General features: G+C 43.1%; 1 protein-coding gene across 3 annotated transcripts; it reads left to right on the forward strand.

Annotated features, from left to right (window-relative positions):
• The first annotated feature begins 2,999 nt into the window (after positions 1-2,999).
• Positions 3,000-20,770, forward strand: UTP6 (UTP6 small subunit processome component). 3 transcript variants are annotated; one of them, XM_073310405.1, is made up of 19 exons: positions 3,000-3,244; positions 5,198-5,282; positions 5,822-5,863; positions 5,955-6,047; positions 6,721-6,768; positions 7,028-7,091; positions 7,924-8,042; positions 9,538-9,615; positions 10,370-10,451; positions 11,290-11,371; positions 11,999-12,180; positions 14,638-14,717; positions 16,239-16,316; positions 16,491-16,658; positions 17,498-17,578; positions 19,176-19,285; positions 19,373-19,439; positions 19,753-19,825; positions 20,476-20,770. In XM_073310405.1, the coding sequence occupies exons 1-19, from the start codon at positions 3,153-3,155 to the stop codon at positions 20,631-20,633; spliced, it is 1,782 nt and encodes a 593-aa protein (XP_073166506.1). In that variant the 5' UTR covers positions 3,000-3,152; the 3' UTR covers positions 20,634-20,770. The 3 variants fall into 3 exon arrangements, with proteins under 3 accessions (XP_073166506.1, XP_073166507.1, XP_073166505.1); XM_073310404.1 differs by having other exon boundaries at positions 3,001-3,244; positions 16,491-16,670; XM_073310406.1 differs by lacking the exons at positions 16,239-16,316; positions 16,491-16,658.
• The last annotated feature ends 304 nt before the right edge of the window (positions 20,771-21,074 follow it).

The following is a 21,074-nucleotide window of genomic DNA, read 5'->3' on the forward strand; positions in this document are numbered from 1 at the left end:
ACAATGGCTAGGGCTGCTGGTGTGGTGAGAGTACTGCCTGTCATGCTGACCAATATTGTTTCTTTGTACTCCTCATTGGTCTGTCTGTATCCATCTGTTCTCTTTTGTCTTATACTTAGATTATACACTCTTTGGAGCAGGGACTTTTTGCTCTGTGTTTGTACAGCACCTAACACAATGGGATCTTGGTCCATTACTGGGGCTTATAGGTGTTACCATAATACAAATAAATAATAACAATAATTAATACATTACTGGAAGGGTCACAGAGACTATGTTGCGGAGCGAGGTAAAAGAACATATATAGAATAGAAACATCCAGTACTTTTTACAATAGTTGTCATCTTTTATTTTTCTATACCCACCAATAACCCAGGGCCCAAATCAGTCCCCAGTTATAGCCCTTTAGGCCACTCCAGTGGAATAAAAAGGGCAGACGGTTCCTTGGCCAGATATGGTTGGCAGAGCATGGATGCAGGTATCAGGGGTGTGCCAAGGATGGGGTGATTTGAAGTAGGGTAGGGATATAGACCGAGCACCTGGAATTTGGGAGGCACTAAGGTGGCATAAGGTGTAATGTGAAGCTCAGAATCTGTCTCCTAACACTGTGTATGCTTGATCCTTCTGCTGACATCAGTGATGCTGGTTCACACACAAGGAGCAAAAGCAGCAAGCCCTCTGGCGTATCTGGCACACACAAAAATTCTGATCACCCAGGCTGTAGACATTTAAAACCGAAGCTGGGAGACTGCAGTTTAAATTCTCACTCATTGGTGGATGATTTCTTTATTTTGCATTAATTTTAAGGGAGTATTTTTGTTCTTTTAAAACACCTCACTCTTTATGCTGAAGGATCTAGCTGTGTTTTGTCTCACTAAGAACAGAGGTTAGTCAGAGAAACATGGGCCCTATTTCCACCACTGTCACTGACTCATTGGGGTGCCTTGGGGAAATCAGCTCATCTCTGTGTACCTCAGATTCTGGCTCTGTAAAAGGCAGGTAAGAATGCTCCCTCTCTAAATCCTCCCTGCTTTGCAAATCACGTTCACCCTTGGATGAAAAATTCTATGGGTTAAACTGTAACTGTCCAATATCTGCTCTAAGTAAGGGGCAGCAGATAGCTACACCGCTACAAGAACAGACCAGGGACTGAACTGTGACTCAGAGAGTTACAATTCCTCTGCAGAAGTTTATCCCATTTTGTGGAACATTTTTTTGCCTCCTTGTTTACCCAGCCAGCTATGTTGGCTGGCAAGTATGGCGGTAGAAGGGAAATACAGCCAGGGATCCTCTGATTTGTTTCACCTCTCTGCATCTTGCCTGCCCACTTGTTTACAGATAGAGTATCTCCTTTCCATAGCTGGAGTTATGATCTGAGCAGGGCTCAGCATTGGATTAAGAACCTAAGAATGCCCATATGGGGTCAGATCAATGGTCCATCTAGCTCAGCATCCTGTGTTCTGACAGTGGCTGGTACCAGATGCTTCATAGGGAATGAACCAAACAGGGCAATTATCGAGTGACACTCCCACACTGTCCCTGTCCAGCAGTCAGAGGCTTAGGGACACCCAAAGCAAAGGGTCACTTCCCTGACCATCTCGGCTAATAGCCATTGATGGACATATTCTCCATGAACATATCTAATTCTTTTTTTAAGCCAGTTATAATTTTGGCCTTCATAACATCCCCTGGCAACAAGTTCCACAGGTTGACTGTGCATTGTGGGAAGAAGTACATCCTTTTGTTCGTTTTAAACCTGCTGTCTGTTAATTTCATTGGGTGACCCCTGGTTCTTGTGTTATGTGAAGAGGTAAATAACACTTCCTTATTCACTTTCTCCAGACCATTCATGATTTTATAGACCTCTGTCAAATCCCCCCTCAGTTATCTCTTTTCCAAACTGAACAGTCCCAGTCTTTTTAATCTCTCCTCATACGGAATCTGTTCCATATCCTGATCATTTTTGTTGTCCTTCTATGTACCTTTTCCAGTTCTAATATATCTTTTTTTGAGATGCTGGAACCAGAACTGCATAGAGCATTGAAGGAATGGGTGTACCATGGATTTATGTAGTGACATTATGATATGACTAAAGGCTGTGTTTTACTCCCCACAAACAGCTGAGTAAAAGCTGTGACAATCTAGCTCTATATGAGTACTAAATATTTAAAATCCCATTCATGATTTTTTAAAATCAAACCTAATCTTCTCAAAGGTTCCTGATTTCCAGGGCATCACTCATTTTAGAACCACGGTTCCCTACCGTCTACACAAATTTCATGTCCCCTATGGTTGCCAATTCTTTATATCAGAAACAATTGACCATGGAACTGAGGTTATAGACCCGTTGGAAGAAATCACACAGTATTTTAAGTTCCCTGCATGAATAGTTTATTTCTCTCTCTCATTCTAGGTCTTTGTCACGCCTTGATTGTGACCCGCCCTGATTCTGCAAGGAGCTCAGTGTTACCATCCGCTAGTGTTCAAAAAGCATGAGTCAGACCTTCAAAAATCGTAAGATTACTTTAAAAAATCTCATGATTTTTAAAATTAGGGGTTCTTTATATTTTCTCTTCGCGGGGTTTATTTAGCCTTAGCGGGGGGGGGGGGGTGTGTGTCACATTTTCCAGATTTCCCCTTGAAAGGGCTAGACAGGTATTTTTTGTTTAAGCGAAAGCTGAGCGTCTCCTACAGCCACAGGGCCCCTGAGCGGGCAGCTTTACAAAACCCACCCCCTAGAAACAACTCCCGACACGAGCTGGCAACACACAGCCAGGGGCAGCCCCGGGTCCCTGGGATTCCACTCGCAGGATCAGGGCCTGTAGGAAACGAGCTTGAGAAAGGTCCCCTGGAAGCCCATCCAGCCAAACCCGCCCTGCGCGGCGGGACCTGGGCGGGGGCTGGGGCGGAGCCCGGCTCCTGGGGGCTGCCGCAGCGGCCGGTGGCTCGGGAGCCGGCGCCGGCCGCAGGGGCGCCAGGAGCCGCAGGGGGGCGGCAGAGCCGCGTGCCCGGCGCAAGGCGGGGAAGGTGGCGGCTCCCCGGGCTGAGGCCCAGGCCGGAAGCCGCGCCGGGGCTGCCGAGTCGCACGTGGGCCCTGGTTGCTCCGGCCCCGCTCCCGGCAGCGCCGCTCGCCCCGCGCTGCAGCGCCCGCCATGGCGGAGAGGATCGAGCAGCGCCTCGAGGGCCGGCTCCCGGAGCTGGAGCAGCTGGAGCGGGTCGGGCTCTTCACGCGCAAAGAGATAAAGTGAGAGGGGCCGGGCCAGGGGATCGGGGCCCGGGGCGGTCCGGAGGGGGGCGGTCCGGAGGGCTGGTTTCATAGAGTGTAAGGCCGAGAGAGAGAGAGAGATCCGTGAGTAGCGTGTGTGTCTCAGGCCAGGAAATACCCTGCAGGACCCCTGTATTGAACCCAGTCAGTCTAATCGGGCTAGCCCCCGAGATACAAAACTAGCCAAGGCCCCCTGCAATGGCAGGGAAAGGGAGTTGTTCCGGTAAGAGGTGCCCAGGTTCCCACCAGGCCCCATGCTGCAGAGGAAGTCCCCGCTCCCCCCAGGGTCCCTGCCAATCTGACCTGGGGGGGAGCGTCCTTCCTAGCCTCAAACCTGGGCATCAGTTGGACCCTGAGCACGTGAGCAAGACACAGCAGCCAGGTAGATAAGCTAGAGGTTTCTCTGTAGTACCTCGCAGCATTGGTCCATTGTCCCATCTCCTCTGTGGCCATCCCCTGAAGCTTCAGAGGAAGGTTGACTGTTCTCCACCCCCACTTGCAATCACATATGACCAATTGTGCACTGGGAGGGGGGGAATCCTTCCTGACTCCTCCAGGCATGGTCTGAAGACGGGAAGCATGAGATTTGATTACAGTCGTCGTCTGAACCTGCAAATGCTCCGAGTATGTTGAGAGAAATAACAAGCAATCCTATTTTCTCCACGTCCCATGAGGGCAAGGGATGAACAGGGAGATTCATAGAATCCAAGGCCAGAAGGGATTAGCTCAATCGTCAAGTTGAGCCCCTGCCCGTAGAGGCTAGAGAACTTCTCCCAGGCTAGACTAGAGCCCAGTGGATGGGGCCTCTGGGAGTCAGGGCGGAGACTGGACTGGAGCCCAAGGGATTACTTCTAGAGGGACAGAGCCCAGGTATTGTGGGGAAAGGAAGGTTGAGCTTGAAGCTGCATTATGGGGTGGGAGCTGAGGCTACTGGGGGGTCTGAAGACAACAGCCATATTGTTGGGGAGATGTAGAGACTGAACTAGAACCAAGGTTATTGGGGTCAGAGACCAGGCTATTAGAGGGAGGGATGAATGGAGATTATTGGGATGAAGGGCTGAGCCAGAATCAGGACCTGCGTTATGAGGCGAGGGGGGACTGGGGCTGCACTGGAGCTCAGAGCCCAGTTTATTAGGGAGACGGGTGTAGGACATTGGTTGTGGGAGGCAGAAGCTGGACTACAGCTCATATTATTGGAGAAGGGGCTGAGCCTGAGCCAGTACTATCAGGGTCTGTGAGGAGGAGCAGGCAGAGGCTTGGGTAGAATCCAGTCCAGGTTATTGGAGGGTGGGAGAGGACCCACCTGGGTCCAGTTATGGGAGAGGCAAATGGAGGCTGAAATAGAGCTCCACGCGCATGTTGTTGGAGGTGGTGAGCAGAGCACAGGTTTTTGTCAGGCAGGAGTAGTAAACACCAGTTTAGCAACTAAACTAAAAAATCTAAGGGATGTAGGCAGTCATTTTCCAGAATGGTGATTAACGTTCGAAAAGGGAGGTTTTTGGCTTAATTTTAATTTTCTCTGGGTCAGAAGAAGCTGTGTGTGGACTGGAAATCTGCCTTGTGTTTTACTTGAGGCTGTATGAGCAACTTAGTAGAAACGGTGAGTAGTATGGGAGACCATCCAAGAACCCAAGGTCCAAAGAGGCTCAGTGCCTGTAACTGTAGGATGTCACAATGGGCGGAGAACGAATTCAAGAATGAACAGAATGGGGACCCTACCTCCGTCACAAACACATGTAACAATTTGACACTTCATTGTTTGGTCATAATTTGACTCTTGCCACGTGGAAAAGGAATGACAAGAACAAAACTGAACTTAAAACCTGCCCTGTAGAAAATAGCTGTGGTGCTGTACACTGCAGCAATGTCAGTTTTTCTGGGATTAAAAATAAGTAAAGAATGCCTAAAAATGGAATTCTTACATTTCTCCAGGGCAGTCATTAAGAAGGCCTCAGCTCTAGAATACAAAATACAGAGGAGAGCTCTCCATAAGGAAGACTTTATCAATTACATTCAGGTACATTTTATTAAGGGTTATTGTGTTCGTCAGGTCCTTTAATAACGTTAACATTACATGAGGAAGCATGTGCTAGTGGTTAAAGCACCGGACTGGGAATCGGGTGTTCTGGTTTCTGTTCTTGACTCTGGCACAGACTTGCTATCTGACCCTGGACAAGACACCTACTTTTGTTGTGCGTCAGCTTTCTTCTCTATTCAGAAATGTTGAGACTTAGCTAAGACACCCTCCTAAAGGTGCTAGAGAAATGCAATTTATTATTAATAATAAAGTGTGACCTATTTTGTGGTAGCATTTAACTTATTAATTGAACTTGAGAGTGTCTGAAATGTCACACCTGATATAAATAGTCCAACTGGGGTGCTGGCAACTTCCATAGCTGCATAACTGACAAATGTTTGGCTCTAACTTGATAACTACTCTGTCATGGCTATAATTCTTATTGTCCACCTGATTAGCTATTTAACAGCTATAAAGGGTTTGACTTGAAAACTTTTTTCTTTCAATTACTTTGTAATTGCTTTCTCTACTTCCCCTAGTATGAAATTAATCTGTTGGAACTGATCAAGAAAAGAAGATCGGTAAGTTGATGAACTCCTTACGATACAAAGTAGCATAAATCAAACCTTGACAGGGCAGGAAAATTAACGATTATTTTTTCCCACCCCTCAGCGCATTGGATATTCATTTAAGAAGGATGAGATTGAGTATTCTATTGTGCAGAGAATACATGGCCTCTTCAAGCGTGCCACAGAAAAATGGAAAGTAAGTATATTTCCTTATGTAGGCCCTGGCAGTATTAAACAACCTCTTGATGCAATGTGATGTAAGAGAATAAATACAAGCATAACTGCTAACAAGTATCTGTGATAATGCAGGAGAATATAAAATAAAAGTTAAATGGATGTTTGTTCAAACAGATGGTGGTAGTTTGGGGATAATGCTCCAGTATCTGATACACAGCCTCTTGGAGGGACAATGTTCTGACCTGTGAACAGATAGACTGTATGATCTACTAGGTCTTTCTTCTCTCTAGCGGCTGTAGTTCTTTATATTGCCATGTGGATTTGTCTGGCAAGGGCTGGAAACTTGGAGTAGTTTCAGGTGAAGGGTATTTCCTTGAGTCATCTGGCAGTAATACCTCTTCCTGATGAAGGAACTGTGCTGATGAGTTCTGTATGGTGCAGGAAGATGATGGGGAAAGAGGAGACTGTATTTGGGGATTGAGGGATAGCATCCTTGAGGCAGCCTTGAAGGGATGCGGGGGTTTGCATGCGTGGGTGGAAGGTGTGAAGGAAGGGAGTACCACAAGCAGCAGAGTGACTGCTCTACTTCAGTCATAATAAATGTGTGCTCTATACTTTTCTCAAAATGCAAGCAGTTCTAAAGATGTATTGTTGCAGTGTTGTTTCTTCCTATCTCCTTGCCTTTCCACTAGGATGACGTTCAGCTGTGGTTGTCACATGTGGCTTTTTGCAAGAAATGGGTGAGTATTCAAAATGTTACTTTTCTGTAATTTTATAGAAGTAACATCTTTAATGCTGAACAAATATGAGGAATGCCATTCCCAAAAGGCAGTCTTTTGCTGGGGAGGGAAGTTACTAAAAATAGTGGGGTTGGAATGGAAATGCCTTTTTCATCACAACTGTACTGTCGCTGTCAATACTCCGTAATGCATCTTTGTTCAGGTCAATGCTAAAATGTTCACAACAGGTAAAACTCAAGGAGTTCTCTTGTCTTTACAGAATAAAAAAATTCAGCTTAGCAAGGTGTTTTCTGCCATGCTAGCCATTCATCCGAACAAGCCAGGTACAGTAATGTGCTTTTTAGTATCTTGCATTCAAATCATAGAATCATAGAATATCAGGGTTGGAAGGGACCTCAGGAGGTCATCTAGTCCAACCCCCTGCTCAAAGCAGGACCAATCCCCAACTAAATCATCCCAGCCAGGGCTTTGTCAAGCCTGACTGTAAAAACTTCTAAGGAAGGAGATTCCACCACCTCCCTAGGTAACGCATTCCAGTGTTTCACCATCCTCCTAGAGAAAAAGCTTTTCTTAATATCCAACCTAAATCTCCCCCACTGCAACTTGAGACCATTACTCCTCGTTCTGTCATCTGCTACCACTGAGAACAGCCTAGATCCATCCTCTTTGAAACCCCCTTTCAAGTAGTTGAAAGCAGCTATCAAATCCCCCCTCAATCAGCCAGTTTGGTTCATTTAGAAGAACAATATAATATGCTACCGTGACAAACTAGTGTCAATCCAACCCACTGCTCTTTGAGATCCCAGTCCAACTCCTTAAAAGTCCCTCTCTTGCATTTTGCACCTTGCTGCTCCTCTAAAGGGAATGTCACTGCAATGAGAGGGCTCTGAAGGAAGGATCGTGCTAGCAGATCAGGAAAAATGGTGTCTGTAGGTGTCCTCAGGCCTCAAAGGCCCTTCCCCAAAGGAGAGCAGGGAACTACACAAATATCCCTGAAGTGGAACACTTTGAACGGACTAAGCTCCCCCTTGCGCCCCCCTTGGGTTTAAAGTCATGTATTGTATTTTCTCGGTGGTACCTTCCAGAATTGCCTCTCTTCTCCCATTAGTCTTGTAGCAGAGACTGATACAGATCCATTTGTGTGTTCCATTGTAGCATTGTGGATTATGGCTGCCAAGTGGGAAATGGAGGAACGCCTCTCGTCCGAAAGTGCCAGGCACTTGTTCCTTCGTGCATTGCGCTTTCATCCAGAGTCTCCAAAACTGTATCAAGAAGTGAGTTTATGATTCTGCTTCTGTGTATAGTTATGTTTTCCTGGATCCGTCTTGCAAAGATTAGTTTCCCATTGTCCTGGGAAGCGGGAGCAGATTATTGGTTTTGGACTTAAATTGGTAATATTTCATGACAGTTTTGCAAGACTGGCTTTAAACAAATCAGAGTAAAATCCTCACACCTATAGTTAGGAGAAATTCTGACTTACACTTAAATGCCTGTTTCTAGACACTGGGAGTTCTACAGGAAAAAATTGCTCTGGGTTAGAGCTTGGCATCCAAACTGTCTGCTGGGGGAGTTGTTTTATCTTAACCAATTTAGTATAAATAGCCCACATTGCGATCAGATTTGCTTTAGCCTATTTTGCCCTGTCCTCTCACATGCACTCGCTTAAAGCCTAGTTCTCCAGGAGTTTTACATTGCTGTAACTCCGTTGACTTCAATTGAGTTGCCGCTAACTTACAACAGTCTAAATGAGAACAGAATCAGGCCCTTAGTTCTGGTTTTCACATCATTAGCTATGGGCAAAGCATACTGGTTGAGAAAATGAGTTTTGAGGAATGGCTTTTGTAGGGAGCCAGTTTAGAAGTCAATGAAGGTCTCTACTTGGTAAATGTGAATTCCAGAGAAGAGAGAGAGTAAGAGCAGCTTTGTAATTACATTACTGCAAGGTTGCTTAATCACAGGAGGCTTGCATTCCCTCCTCTGGCGAAACTCCCATTCAAGTCAATGGGAGTCTTGCCTGAGTGCAGAGTATGCCAACTTCTCCTTAGTTTGTATTATAATAGCTGGCACTGCATTGTATCTAGTTATTCTAGATAGTTATTTATGCAGTAAGTGAACTTTCACGGGCACGAGCAACCATAAACACTGGTACAAAACACATCCCAAAGAGGGGCTTAAAGGGTGTGTTCCTGGAGCCTTCGGCAAAGTCAGTGCTGATTGTGGGTCACGAGATTGCTATTCTAGCAGATTCTGTTTCTAAAATGGAAAAAGGCTGGTGGTCTGTCATCTGATTTCAATGTATGTACGCCTGTTAATTGGATCTAGGGCTATACAGTGATCGCTTGCAAAAGTGCACACTTCATAATCTGCATATATAATGGGCAGTGTCCCCCTCACATCTCAGCAAAGATGGAATAGCAGATGCTGCGATGAACTGAAATATTACTAAGATGTAATTGTTGTTGCAAAGCATTTTACTGATCACTTGCTAATTCAGTGTTATCACAAATAAAGCTATATTATAGTTGCTTAAAATAGGTCAGCAAACTTCATATTGTGGTGCATTAATCCTGTGTTTTTAAAATAGCTGCTTCGTTGCTATTTTTCAAAACTTAAGTCATTCACAATAGGACTCCTAGACATTGGTGGGAAGTTCTTACGTGCAAATCTTCACAAGGCTTCCTTTAGTAAATGTCCACACGTTTGTTTACGTGCATCATAAATATTTACCCCCCTCTTCTCCTCCCATTTTATCCTCCCTATTGCCTGCAGTATTTCAGAATGGAACTGATGCATGCTGAAAAGCAAAGAAAAGAAAAGAAAGAGTTTGAACAAGCCAAGATGGACTTGGTAGGACACTTGCAAGTTCTGTTATTTAAAATGGATTGTTTTGTGGACAGGCAAATGCTCTTTAAGATAGAGGGTTTTAGAAGTATGTAGTACAGTAGAACCCCGTTTCTCTGACCCTCCATTATTTGGCTCTCTCCATTAACTGAACAACCAGCGCACCCAGATCCAGAAGCGGGTGATCACTCCTGTTGCTGCTAGATGGCGCTGCAGCTTTACACTTTCCCGTTCTCCAGGTTATCTCAATTTTTGATTATCTGATCTGGCCCAAGTCCCAGTTAGATCAGGTAATCGAGGTTCTGCTGTAATTGACTGCACTGCTAGAAGTGCACCTTTTAAATGTACTGTTTGAGCTCTATAGCCATTTGGAGGAACCAGTCTGTTTGTTCAATTATAACTTACATTCCTGTGGATATCAGACCTTTGGCTACAGGTTTATGGTCAGATCACATGGTTTATATATTTATTTGACTTTCCTTAAGGGAACACAACAGTTGTTGGTAAAGACCTTTTATTTTTGTTTGTTTTATATACCCACCTGTTTAAAAGTAACTACCGGTTTCTGATGAAGACTAGTTAAACTGGTTTCCTCTCTTTTGTAGTAGGGATTGATTTAATTCTAATCTGTCTGTATAAACTAGACAGAGATGTGTTGTGGTGGAGGAAAATGTCCATCACCAGTTGTAAATCTTCTTTGCAGAGAATGGAAATTCAAAAAGAAACAAAATTCTCTAAAGTTAGTTCTCTCTCATTTTAGGGCGAGTTCAGTTATTCTGAGGAGGTTCTTAATGGGGAAATGGCTCGAATAATCTACAGAAATGCCGTTCAGAAAATCAAAGGTAATTGAATGCTTCCCCTCCCCTCTTGTTTAATGGAAAAATGACCATGTTGGAGTGAGTCTCTGGTATCTAGTGTGGCTAGTCTTGGCTTCATTGTATGCACAGTGATGTGTCCTCAATTCACCCTTTCTTGCACAAAACCTGAGCAGTATGGAGGTACTAAATGGGTAGCACTATTTGGTAATTCATAGCCATTTTTTCAGGCTGGCACTTTCTCTGGCTCACCTGCCTTTTGCCTGAAATAGCAGCCATTGCCTTTCCACGCCCCTTATGTTTGAGTTCACAATCACTAGATCTGCATAAACACAAGATCAGGCCCATAGTCATTTGTAAAAATCAAAAAATATCTTCTGGATACAGTAGTGATGTTAATACAAATTATAAAGCACGTCTCATTAACCCCTTCTCTCTTCCCCGTATGCTGAATTGTAAATCTGCTTTTTCAACTGTGACCTCAATTAAAACCAAACATAGAAATATTTTCAGGATCAAAAAGGATGTGACTCAATCTGCAGTCCTCGCTCAAGCAAGAAGTGCCGTTCTCTTCCAAAAGACTCCCGGTGACGGTATAGGTTGCAGGGTCATGGCCTTGCTTGCCCTAATGACTAACATGAAACAGATAGTGAAAAATAAACAGATAAATAACATCTGGTCTGTCCTAATATATGCATTAGAATGATTACTTTTCAGTAGCTGGATAGATTTTACAGTATTATATTTACTTTCTTGGAAACATCTGTAAAACCTTTGAAAACCAGCAAAGATGACAGAAATGCAGTGTACCAGAGGAATGTAGTATCTTACTTGTCATTGAGTTTCTTTGCTCTCTTGATCTTAGGTGCTGAGTTCTACCTGTCCTTGCTTTCAATTGCAAAGCTCTTTGATTTTACACAAGACTTGCAAAAAGAAATTCTTGAAAAGTAAGTTGATTTAAAAAAAAATAAAAATTGCCAGTGAGGTCCTAATTTCTGGCCAGTTGACAGTTTGGTGTCAGACACACTGTACTGGGGAAGTTGGATGTTAAATCTAACGAGACTTCTTTTTAAGAAAAAGACCAATTTTTAGTGTCAAACAAACAAACTTTGGTGCCCCAGGCAAACCAACTTTCTGGAGGAGGATGTTGTATGTATATATAATGCAAAATTGGCTTCACTTGATAGCATGCTGACAAAATGTGGATAAAAAGCTCTTGTCCTCAGAGAATGACTTTTTACACTCGGGATAACAATTTTCAGGAAATGTATAACTTCCTAGTTCACTTAGTTGCTTGGAATTGCGTATATTAAGTTTTCCAATGCATTTCTTTTTCCAAAAGAGCTGCTTCTAAAGCTGACAGTCAAGTTCAAGCACTGTTGCAAAGAAACAGGCCAAAATTTTGGTTAACTGCCTCTTATGGAAGGGTGAAACATTTTATCAATGAAGTTTAATTCCTTAGAATTATCCCCTTTGAGTAAATTGCAATTGGCGACTCCATAATTCCACTCTTCTAGAATGAGCTTGAAGCAAGATGGCAGTTCACACATGACATCGTAGACTGTGTGGGTTAGCTTGCAGGCCGAGCATGCTGATGATCCTCTTACATGGGACTACATGGCCCGTCAGGAGCTGGAGAAGGGGTCCTTGCCATCCCCAGAATGTTCATCTAAACAGATGAAAGCATCTGAGGTGGCCCAGAAGGAGGAGCGGTGCTGTGCAGTCTTTGAGGAAGCGGTGACAGCGCTCCCCACAGGTTAGAAATTCTGCTTCTATTTTAAAATTGGTTTTCTCAATATTTTTGTATACTAGCGCTTGCAAAAAATGTGCAGCAAGGCTTCCTAAGCTATTTTATAGCCAGGGCCCATATCTTAATAGAAAGGGAGTATCTTGGGGAAGCCACCTCTTCCATATCCAATTCTACAGGCCATGTCCCTGCACACTCACAAACCTGCAACATCCTTGTAGCAAAGGCACCAATTGCTTACCTGGCATAGCATACTGGAAAAGCATTTATTTTTTAGCTTTTTTTGGAATGTGATTTAGTGAATGGGGAGAGTCCGAAGCTTGCAACCAGCCTGATCTCTGCAGACCCCTGTTTGGAAACCATTGGTAGAGAATAATCAGTTTTAAGCATCTGTCTGATGAAACCCATAGAATTCAAATATATTGTAACTAAGCAGCATACACAGAATGTCAGTGAAATGGATCTTTGTACTTGGCTCCTGCCTACACTGAACATGATTGCATTTGTAAACACAACAGTAGCCCAGACATGTTTAAACAGTTTCTTTTTATATAGCTCATTTAGGGAATGACTATAGATTTACCAGCCACTTGTCTCTGTATAGTGGTATCTCTGCGTGGCGGCCCGTGGGAAGACATGGGCTGTAGTAGAATCATAGAATTGTAAGAATGGAAGGGACCTCAAGAGGACCTCTAGTTCAGCCCTCTGTGCTGAGGCAGGACCAAGTATACCTAGACCATCCTTGTTAAGTGTGTGTCTTACAATCCAGCAGTGATGGGTATTCCACAACCTCCCTTGGAAGGCTGTTCCAGAGCTTAACTACCCTTATAGTTAGAAAGGTTTTCCTAATATCTAACCTAAATCTTCTTTGCTGCAGATTAAGCCCATTACTTCTTGTCCTGCCTTCAGTGGACATGGAGAACAATTGATCACAGTCCTCTTTATAACAGCCCTTAACATATTTGAAGACTTAGAGTCCCTCTTCAGTCATCTTTTCTCAAGACTAAACGTGCCTAGTTTTTTTAACTGTTCCTCATAGATCAGGTTTCTAAACCTTTTATCATTTTTCTAGTTCTCCTATGGACTCTCTTTGTCCACAACTTTCCTGAAGTGTGATGCCTAGAACTGGACACAGAACTCCAGCTGAGGCCTCACCAGTGTTGATGAGATTGGGACAGTTACCTCCCACGTCTTACATATGCACTCATGTTAATATACAGCAGAACTACATCATGTTGTTGGCTCATTTAATTTGTGATCCACTGTAACCCTCAGATCCTTTTCAGCATTACTGCCACCTAGCCAGTTATTCCCCACTTTGTAGTTGTGTATTTGATTTTTACTTCCTAAGTGTAGTACGTGCACTTGTCTTTAGTGAATTTCATCTTGTTGATTTCAGACCAATTCCCCAATTTGTCAAGGTCATTTTGAATTCTAATCCCATCCTCCAAAGTGCTAGCAACCCATCCCAGTTTGGTGTCATCCACGGATGTTATAAGCCTACTCTTCTTTCCATTATCCAAGTCATTAATGAAAATGTTGACTAGTATCAGAGCCAGCACTGACCCCAGTAGATATGCGGTCCCAGTTTGACAGTGAACCATTGATAACTACTCTTTGAGTACAGTCTTTCAATCAGTTGTGCACCCACCTTCTAGTAATTTCATCTAGACCACATTTCCCTAATTTGCTTATGAGAATGTCACGTGGGATTGTCAAAAACCTTACTAAAATCAAGATATATCATGTCTCCTGCTTCCCCCTCCACTCACTAAGTTAGTGACTCTGTCAAAGAAGGAAACTGGGTTGGTTTGGCATGATTTTTGTTCTTGACAAATCCACACTGGCTATTCCTTATAAGCTTATTTTCCTGTAGGTGCTTACAGACTGATTGTTTAATAATTTGTTCTAGTATCTTTCCAGGTATCGAATTTAGGCTGACTGGTCTATAATTCCCTGGGTACTAGGAGCCATGGCCTATTGCTACTGTGCCTTTAGGTCCTGGAGGATAATCTCCAACCCGTGCATTTGTCCTGCCCTTGGCCTTCATGCCAGGAACCACATTTCATCCTCATTTTGGCCCCAGTTCAGCAAAACACTTAAGTACGTGCTTCGCTTCCATGGATTACAATAGAACTGGAGGATGCACTCAAAGTTAAGGATGTGCTAAAGTGCTGTTGTGAATGGGGATGGACTTAACCATGTGATTAAATGCTTTACTGACTTGAGTCCTGAATGCTCTTCAGAGTAAAATTACAATTGGATTGAAGGGTATTTGCTAAGCATTAACATCTGTAGTTTATATTGCAGACAAGTTATTTTAAATATTCATTTGGCACAATTATGGATGCATCATTGATAGTGTTTATAATTGTAGTAGTGCTGGACATCTCATTCAACAAGACAGGTGTCTGTGCTCTCTGCTATGGTTTTGTTCAGTGGTTAACTGTCCCTTTGACTTTGCAGAGGCCATGTGGAAATGCTATGTCACTTTTTGCCTGGAGAGACTTAACAGGAAAACCAATAGTGAGGAATTGAGACGGAAGGTAAGCATTCATAGTACCAAAATCTCCTGCTGTCACTGACTTCCATAATCTGTCTTCGTGATATCCTTGTAAACTATGGTAGATTTCCATCAATTTGAAACAAATAATGCAGCTCATATGAGAACAATTGGCTAGTTATTTGGACTGATAGCTGTCATTAAGGATCGGTTGTTCTCCCTATTAGGCATCCTCCTTCAGGGCTGTATAAATCAGTCTTCCCATGTGGTCATCTAGCTGAAAATTGGCATGCATGTACCCAGATGTGAATCAGTCTTGTTCTGTATGGGGTGGGAAAGCCTGAAACTGATTAAACATTTTTGATTCAAGTAAATGACCAGAAGTTTGGGGTTTTCTTTGAGTTCCTGTAGTGGGGAGGAAAAATTTCTTAATCATAAAACCTGAACTTTTAAGAAAATGTTGCTAACTCACATTGTATATGTTTCTTTAATGATACTTTTATAAACAAAAGCTATACAAAAATAATGTTGAGTCGAACATAACCCAACAGCAAAGAATTTTTTTAATTTCATTATATTTATAACAGTTTTAATCCAGGGATCTTAATCTTCCCTTCTAAAGTCGTTTAAGTATCATCCCCATTCTACAGATGAAGAAACTGAGGCAGAGAAAGACTTGCCCTAGATCACACAGAGGGTCAATGGAAGAATTGGAAATAGAACCCCGGTCTCCTGACTCTCATTGTCTCAGCCTCTAGACCATGTTGCCGTATCTGGTTCTTGTCCAGTCTCACTGCAGCATTCACAAAAGGGATGGTGATCTTTAATATTCCCAGAAACATAGTGGCCAGAACTGGGCACCTGGAATCCTTGGCTCTCCTGTATTTCCAGGATTGTTCTGTGACCTTGGCCTATTGCTTGATCTTTCTGTGGCTCAGTTAACCGGTCTGCTGGGTTATAATACATCCTGGCTTCCCAGAGGGCAAAGGAAGGTTAAAGTTGGTCAAGTGCTGTGAGCTCCTCGGAATGAAAGGCGCTGTAGGAGGACAAACTTCTTAATATGCTGTACCAGCACTGCAAAATCGTACTTACTTAAAGTAAGCATTATTTTGATAGGTAAATATAGTTTTTTCATTATCTGGATGAACAGACTTTAGTGCCTGGACTGCTGAATCTTCACCACAGCTGTGCTTAAATCAGACTGGCTGAATTAAGAAAGCTGTTGCCTTAACTATTTCCCTTGCATTTGATTCTTTAAATTAGCTATTTATGGTTTGACTCTGCCCTTAAAACTGCAAGAGAGCTTTGCTATGTTTCTTGTACAATCAGTGTGCAAGGTACCTGTATGCATCTGTCTCTAAAAGAAGGATGGAACCTTAAGGCTGAGGAACTAATGCCACTTGTAAGCTGGAATTTACAAAGGAGGCTAAAGGGGTAGGCATCCATCTTCCATTGAATTTCAGTGGGATTTGGGCTCCTTAGAAAGCCCCGGGCTTGAAAACGTAAGCTTGATTTCGGTAGACTCCAGCATGTACAGCAGCAAAGCCTATTCTTTCTCTTTCAGAGGTTGGAAAGGACTCTGAGTGTGTTCAGCAGAGCCCATGAGTCCACCTTGCTGCCAGAGACTTTATACAAACCGTGGGTAAGGATATATGCAGGTACTAGACTGAAGCCCTGATTCTGAATTACTTACACTCCCAAAATTGCCATTCAAGTAAATAGGAGCTTTGGGTGTGCAGGAATGCCAGATCAGGGCCTAATTTCTTGATAAACTATGTGGACCTGTCTTGTTGATTAACTTCAACTGCTGTTTCAGCTTCACCTGTTACTGGAAGTTGGTCTTTCTGAGAGGGCCACAGAGGTAGCTGCAGCTGCAACCAAACATTTTAGCCAGTCGGTGGAAATGTGGCACACGAGACTGCACATGCTAATCAAATTGAACAGCAGCGATGTGGCCCAGTGTTTTGAGGAGGCTGTGAGACAGGTGAAATCTAAGGTCTGTGACCATTTTAATCTGTTGTGCAATATTCTATTGCAAGAACTCTCTGACCTGTGGCTTTATATTTACTTAAAATTGTAAAGCCGCAAACCAGTCTTTAAAATAAATATATATGGGCTCACCATTCAAAATACATACCATGTTCAGGTCTGTCAGTGAAATACAAACAAAATCATGACTTTTAAAAAATTTTAAACTTGAAATTCAAGGATTTGAACTATGAATCCTAGTGCTAGGTTCCATGTTCTTTTAGTGGCCAACTGGCATTCCCTGTGTCTGCCTTGGAGAGGTACCCATGTGTTCTTGCATACCTGCTTTTCATGGCCGGGCAGCTGCCCCCAAAGTGCTGGGGGTGGGAAGGGGATGGAGTTTAGAGTTTTTATCAGCGGGCTAGGAATTCTCCCCATTCCAGGTGCCTGTAGCTGAACTCCACGAGGTGGAGGAGACAGGAAGGGTATCTATTTCCCCCTTCTGCTGCTTTTGGACTTCTCTGTCTGGAGATACAAAAGTACCCACTCCAAGCATGATGTCTACCAGCTGTTGAGCCAGGCAACATTTTCCACCTGGAGAGGAGGAAGATTATGGAGGCATATGTAATCTGTAGTTGCTGTTTGTACATGGGAACTAGTCCTTTGTTCATGACAGCCCCTTTTGATGGGTGATTTTGCATCCAGATATACAGCATCTATGTTAGAACATGGGTGGATGTTGGCTGGAAATGTGTGTGTAAAATTGTTTTTAAACTCTCTGGTGACTGTTGCATTTTTATGCAGATCAAGCTAAGGCTTGGCCCTGAGTTTTCACTGCTTCCTTTTCTTTTATAGGGCTGTTTGCCGTTATGGACTCTATGGGTGGAATGGGGTGAAGGAGCAAGCAGCAAGGAAGACACAGAAGCCCTCTACCAGGTATTTGGCTGATGGAAATATAATCCTCTTACTGTGAGAAATGGACTAGATAGTCAATAATGGCCATGAGATACTGGGACAGTACGTGGGGCATGCTTAACAAGCGTTTTCTACAGGCAGCCCTTGTCTCAGGCTTTGATCACCAGTCTGAGTGCAGTGCTGCTGAAGCATTTGGGGAAAACGTTTAAAGAGGACTAAGTGCCATCGGCTCTAAGGGTATGTTTATGCAGCCCATGACGGTGAGCTTTCCAGCTTGGCTCGACAGGCTTAAGGCAGTGGGGCTAGTGCTCTAAAAATAGCTGTGTCGACAGCGCTTTGAAATTGTGGCTCTGAAGCTTAGGGAGAGGGGTGGGCTCCAGAGCCCCAGCTCCAGCCTGAGCTACATCATCTACACATCTGGTTTTAGCACAGTAACACAAGCCAGTCTGCCAGCCTGGGCTGGGAGGCCTGCTGTCGCAGGCTGCGTAGTCTAAATCAGTTAGACTCTGACGCATAAGTCACTTCTGAAAATGGGGCTTAGGTTCCTAAGTCATTTTTAAAAAATTTACCCCTATAACATCTGTGTGGCCTACAATTTTGTCCTATTTTCAACTGTCAGTCTGTAAAATATTCTCTTGCACACTGTGGTAAACTCAGGACAAACAGCTACAAAAAAGGGAGGGGTAGTAATTAGTCCCAGGGGATTAAAAGGCCTCTCCCTGTCCACTGAGGAGAACCATGGGGAAATAAGGTTCAGATGGAAAAGGTGTTGCTAGGGAGCTAATTAAGTTCAGCTGGCTCCAACTGCTGGAGACCTTTTTTTTAAACCCTCCCCAGGGTGGAAGTGGGGTGGGGTGAGAGAAGCAGGGAAGCTGCCAGTAGGCTAAGGGCAGCAAGACACCGAACCCTTCAAAGAAGGGAGGCTGCACTCCCTTTCCAGAAGGGAAGGAAAGCAAGCACAAGGGACTGATCAGGGAAAGGAATCATCGGACCCTGTGCTACCTGTAAGGATTTGCCTTGCCTAAGCCGGTGTCTCCAAGGCTAAAAAGGACTGAGTCTGCTGCGGAGAACAAGGTACTTTGCCACAACACCTAACCTGCTTTAGGCGTATGAATACTGTACCAGAAAATTAGAGGAAAAACATTTTGGTTCTAATCCCAACAGAGACCCCCCTGAGTAGCCTTGGACAAAATACTTCACCTCTCTGCCTCAATTTCTCTACTTGTAAATGTAAAATATTTGCTTCTTATGGGACATTTGAGAATTAATTTGTTTGTAAAGCATTTTGAGAGCCTCCAGATGAGAAGTGCTATGGAAATGCAAAGTATTAACTCTTTAAACTGACTTGAATATTGGAAAGGAAGAAATTTTAGCTCTGATTTAATTTTAGAGGTTTGTAATTGAAAAATATTGGGTTTTCTGCATCTGCCATTTTTCAGCTACAGTTTAGGATACTCTTTTTTTTCCAATACTTGAAATTCAGCCTCTTTCTCAGGAGACAGATATTTGATGCCAGTGTATATGAAAATGGAGACAAGGAATCGGAAGGAATTATTTGGTATAGTTCTCTGTAGTTACTTTGTAACTGTAGCAAAGATCCTGTGTGTTTAACTTGCAGAGATCCTTATTTGTCACAGCCCCAGCTGTCTCAGTAACCATGAAAGAGAAGTACCTTGATTGGGCCTACAGAGATGGCGGTTATAAGAAAGCAAAGAAAGTCTTTACCAGGTGAAAAATAAAAATCTGAAATCTGGTCTTTCTAACATATGTTTGGAGAAGATCTGTAGTCTAAAGTTCTTAATGCTTTCATTTTAGCCTGCATGAAAGTCGCCCATTTTCACTCAAGTTCTTCAGGAAAATGATCGAAATAGAGAAGGAGCAAGTAAGTGTTACATATTGACTTAGTATTGTATTTTTTAGGATGTGTTACAGCTTTGGAGTTGAATAGGAAGGGGTAGTTGTCTGAGTATAATGTAATTAGTTTGCAGTCATCTCCATATTTGTCTTCTAAAGTGAATCCACAACATGTAATATAAAACCAAGTCACATATAGTAACTAGTCTTCAAACTTCTGAGCTGTGTGTGTGTGTGTAACAATTTAATTAGCATAACTTTTTTGTTCAAGTATCTAATAATGCAGCAGCTTGGTTTGTTTCTGTATACCATCAGTGGTCTTTAAACTTTTCCTTTCTTAGGAATCCTGCAAGATGCTTAATCTGAGAGAATACTATGAACGTGCCCTGAGAGAGTTTGGTTCTACAGATTCTGGTATGTTTCAGAGTAGCAGATTCTGGTATGGAGGCTTTTTTGTTCAGTGTCTTTGTTTCCATCAAGCTAGGAGAAGGGGTGATCTTCCTTCCCATATGTCTGCTAAACTGCATAGTGCAGTTTGCTGATGCTGTGCCTTTAACAGGGCACAATGAATTTGCCCCATAGAACTTTTAGTCTAGGGGCCTGATTCCAACAAATACTCATGTGGGTAGTCCCACTGAAGTCAGCGGGATTACTTGTGTGAGTCAGGGCTTGTGGGTTTGTTGACATTGGCTGGCCTAGGGCGAAGCACCCATCTGTAACTCACTAGTTTTTGTAAAAAGTACAAATCAAGTGTGTGTAAACGTGTTCATTTACACAACATCCCTTTGAGGATAGTATCTCCATTTTACAGACGGTCTGCAAATAGGTTAAGCATGTCTCTGTCACAGCTGGGAAGAAAACCCAGCTCTCTGGACTCCATGTCTGGACTATAACCCCTAGGCAAAGCTTCCTCTGTACAAAGAATCAAACAGTTGGACTTCACTATATTCACATATGTAACATTTTAATGTGGAAAGCCTCTATGTTAGGCCTGGTCATGTGTGTGTTAACACAGCCAGATCAGAACGTAACTAGATTTTCTTTTTCTTTTTTTTCTTTAAAAGATCTCTGGCTAGATTACATCAAAGAGGAGCTAAGCCATCCCCAAGGCAAACCAGTAAACTGCGGGAGCATTCACTGGAGAGCTATGAAGATGCTAGAGGGAGAGCTAGTGGAAAAATTTGTTTCCAAATACACTTTGCTGCAAACTGGACACTTGTGAAAAATGCAGATTGCATTGAACTTGCAAATGTTTCTGACAGACAATATCAAAGCGCAGAATTTCCGGAGTTGGTTGGTTGTCCAGATTTTTCAATTTGTTGTCCAAGATTCTGAAAATAAATACGTTCCTGAACCATCCTACTACGTACGTTCTTTTCAAGAATGTTGGAATTCATCTGTGGTCCTAACACACAGCTGCTACTAGTGTTGCATGTCTCAGTGCTGAGTTCCTGTGAGAGGGTACAAATCCACAGTTAAAGAGGAAAAACTCATCACAAAGCAAGTGAAGGCATCTATCAGTGTATTTGTCACTAAGAACTTCTGAGAGCAAACGCTCCCAACAGTCAACGCTATCTGGTGCGGTAAATAGCCACTATACATCAGATTTCACACATTTAAAAGTTTATATTAAAACTAAAATAGATGCAAAGAAATTCAATTT

This window comes from Lepidochelys kempii, chromosome 14, assembly GCF_965140265.1.
Source record: "Lepidochelys kempii isolate rLepKem1 chromosome 14, rLepKem1.hap2, whole genome shotgun sequence".
NCBI classification, from domain to species: Eukaryota; Metazoa; Chordata; order Testudines; family Cheloniidae; genus Lepidochelys; species Lepidochelys kempii.

Coding starts and splice junctions, on each gene's coding strand:
- UTP6 (XM_073310404.1), top strand. CDS start 3,153: ATGGCGGAGAGGATCGAGCAGCGCCTCGAGGGCCGGCTCCCGGAGCTG. Junction 14,718..16,238: donor GTGAGGAATTGAGACGGAAG/GTAAGCATTCAT, acceptor TTTCTCTTTCAG/AGGTTGGAAAGGACTCTGAG. Junction 19,286..19,372: donor GCAAAGAAAGTCTTTACCAG/GTGAAAAATAAA, acceptor CTTTCATTTTAG/CCTGCATGAAAGTCGCCCAT.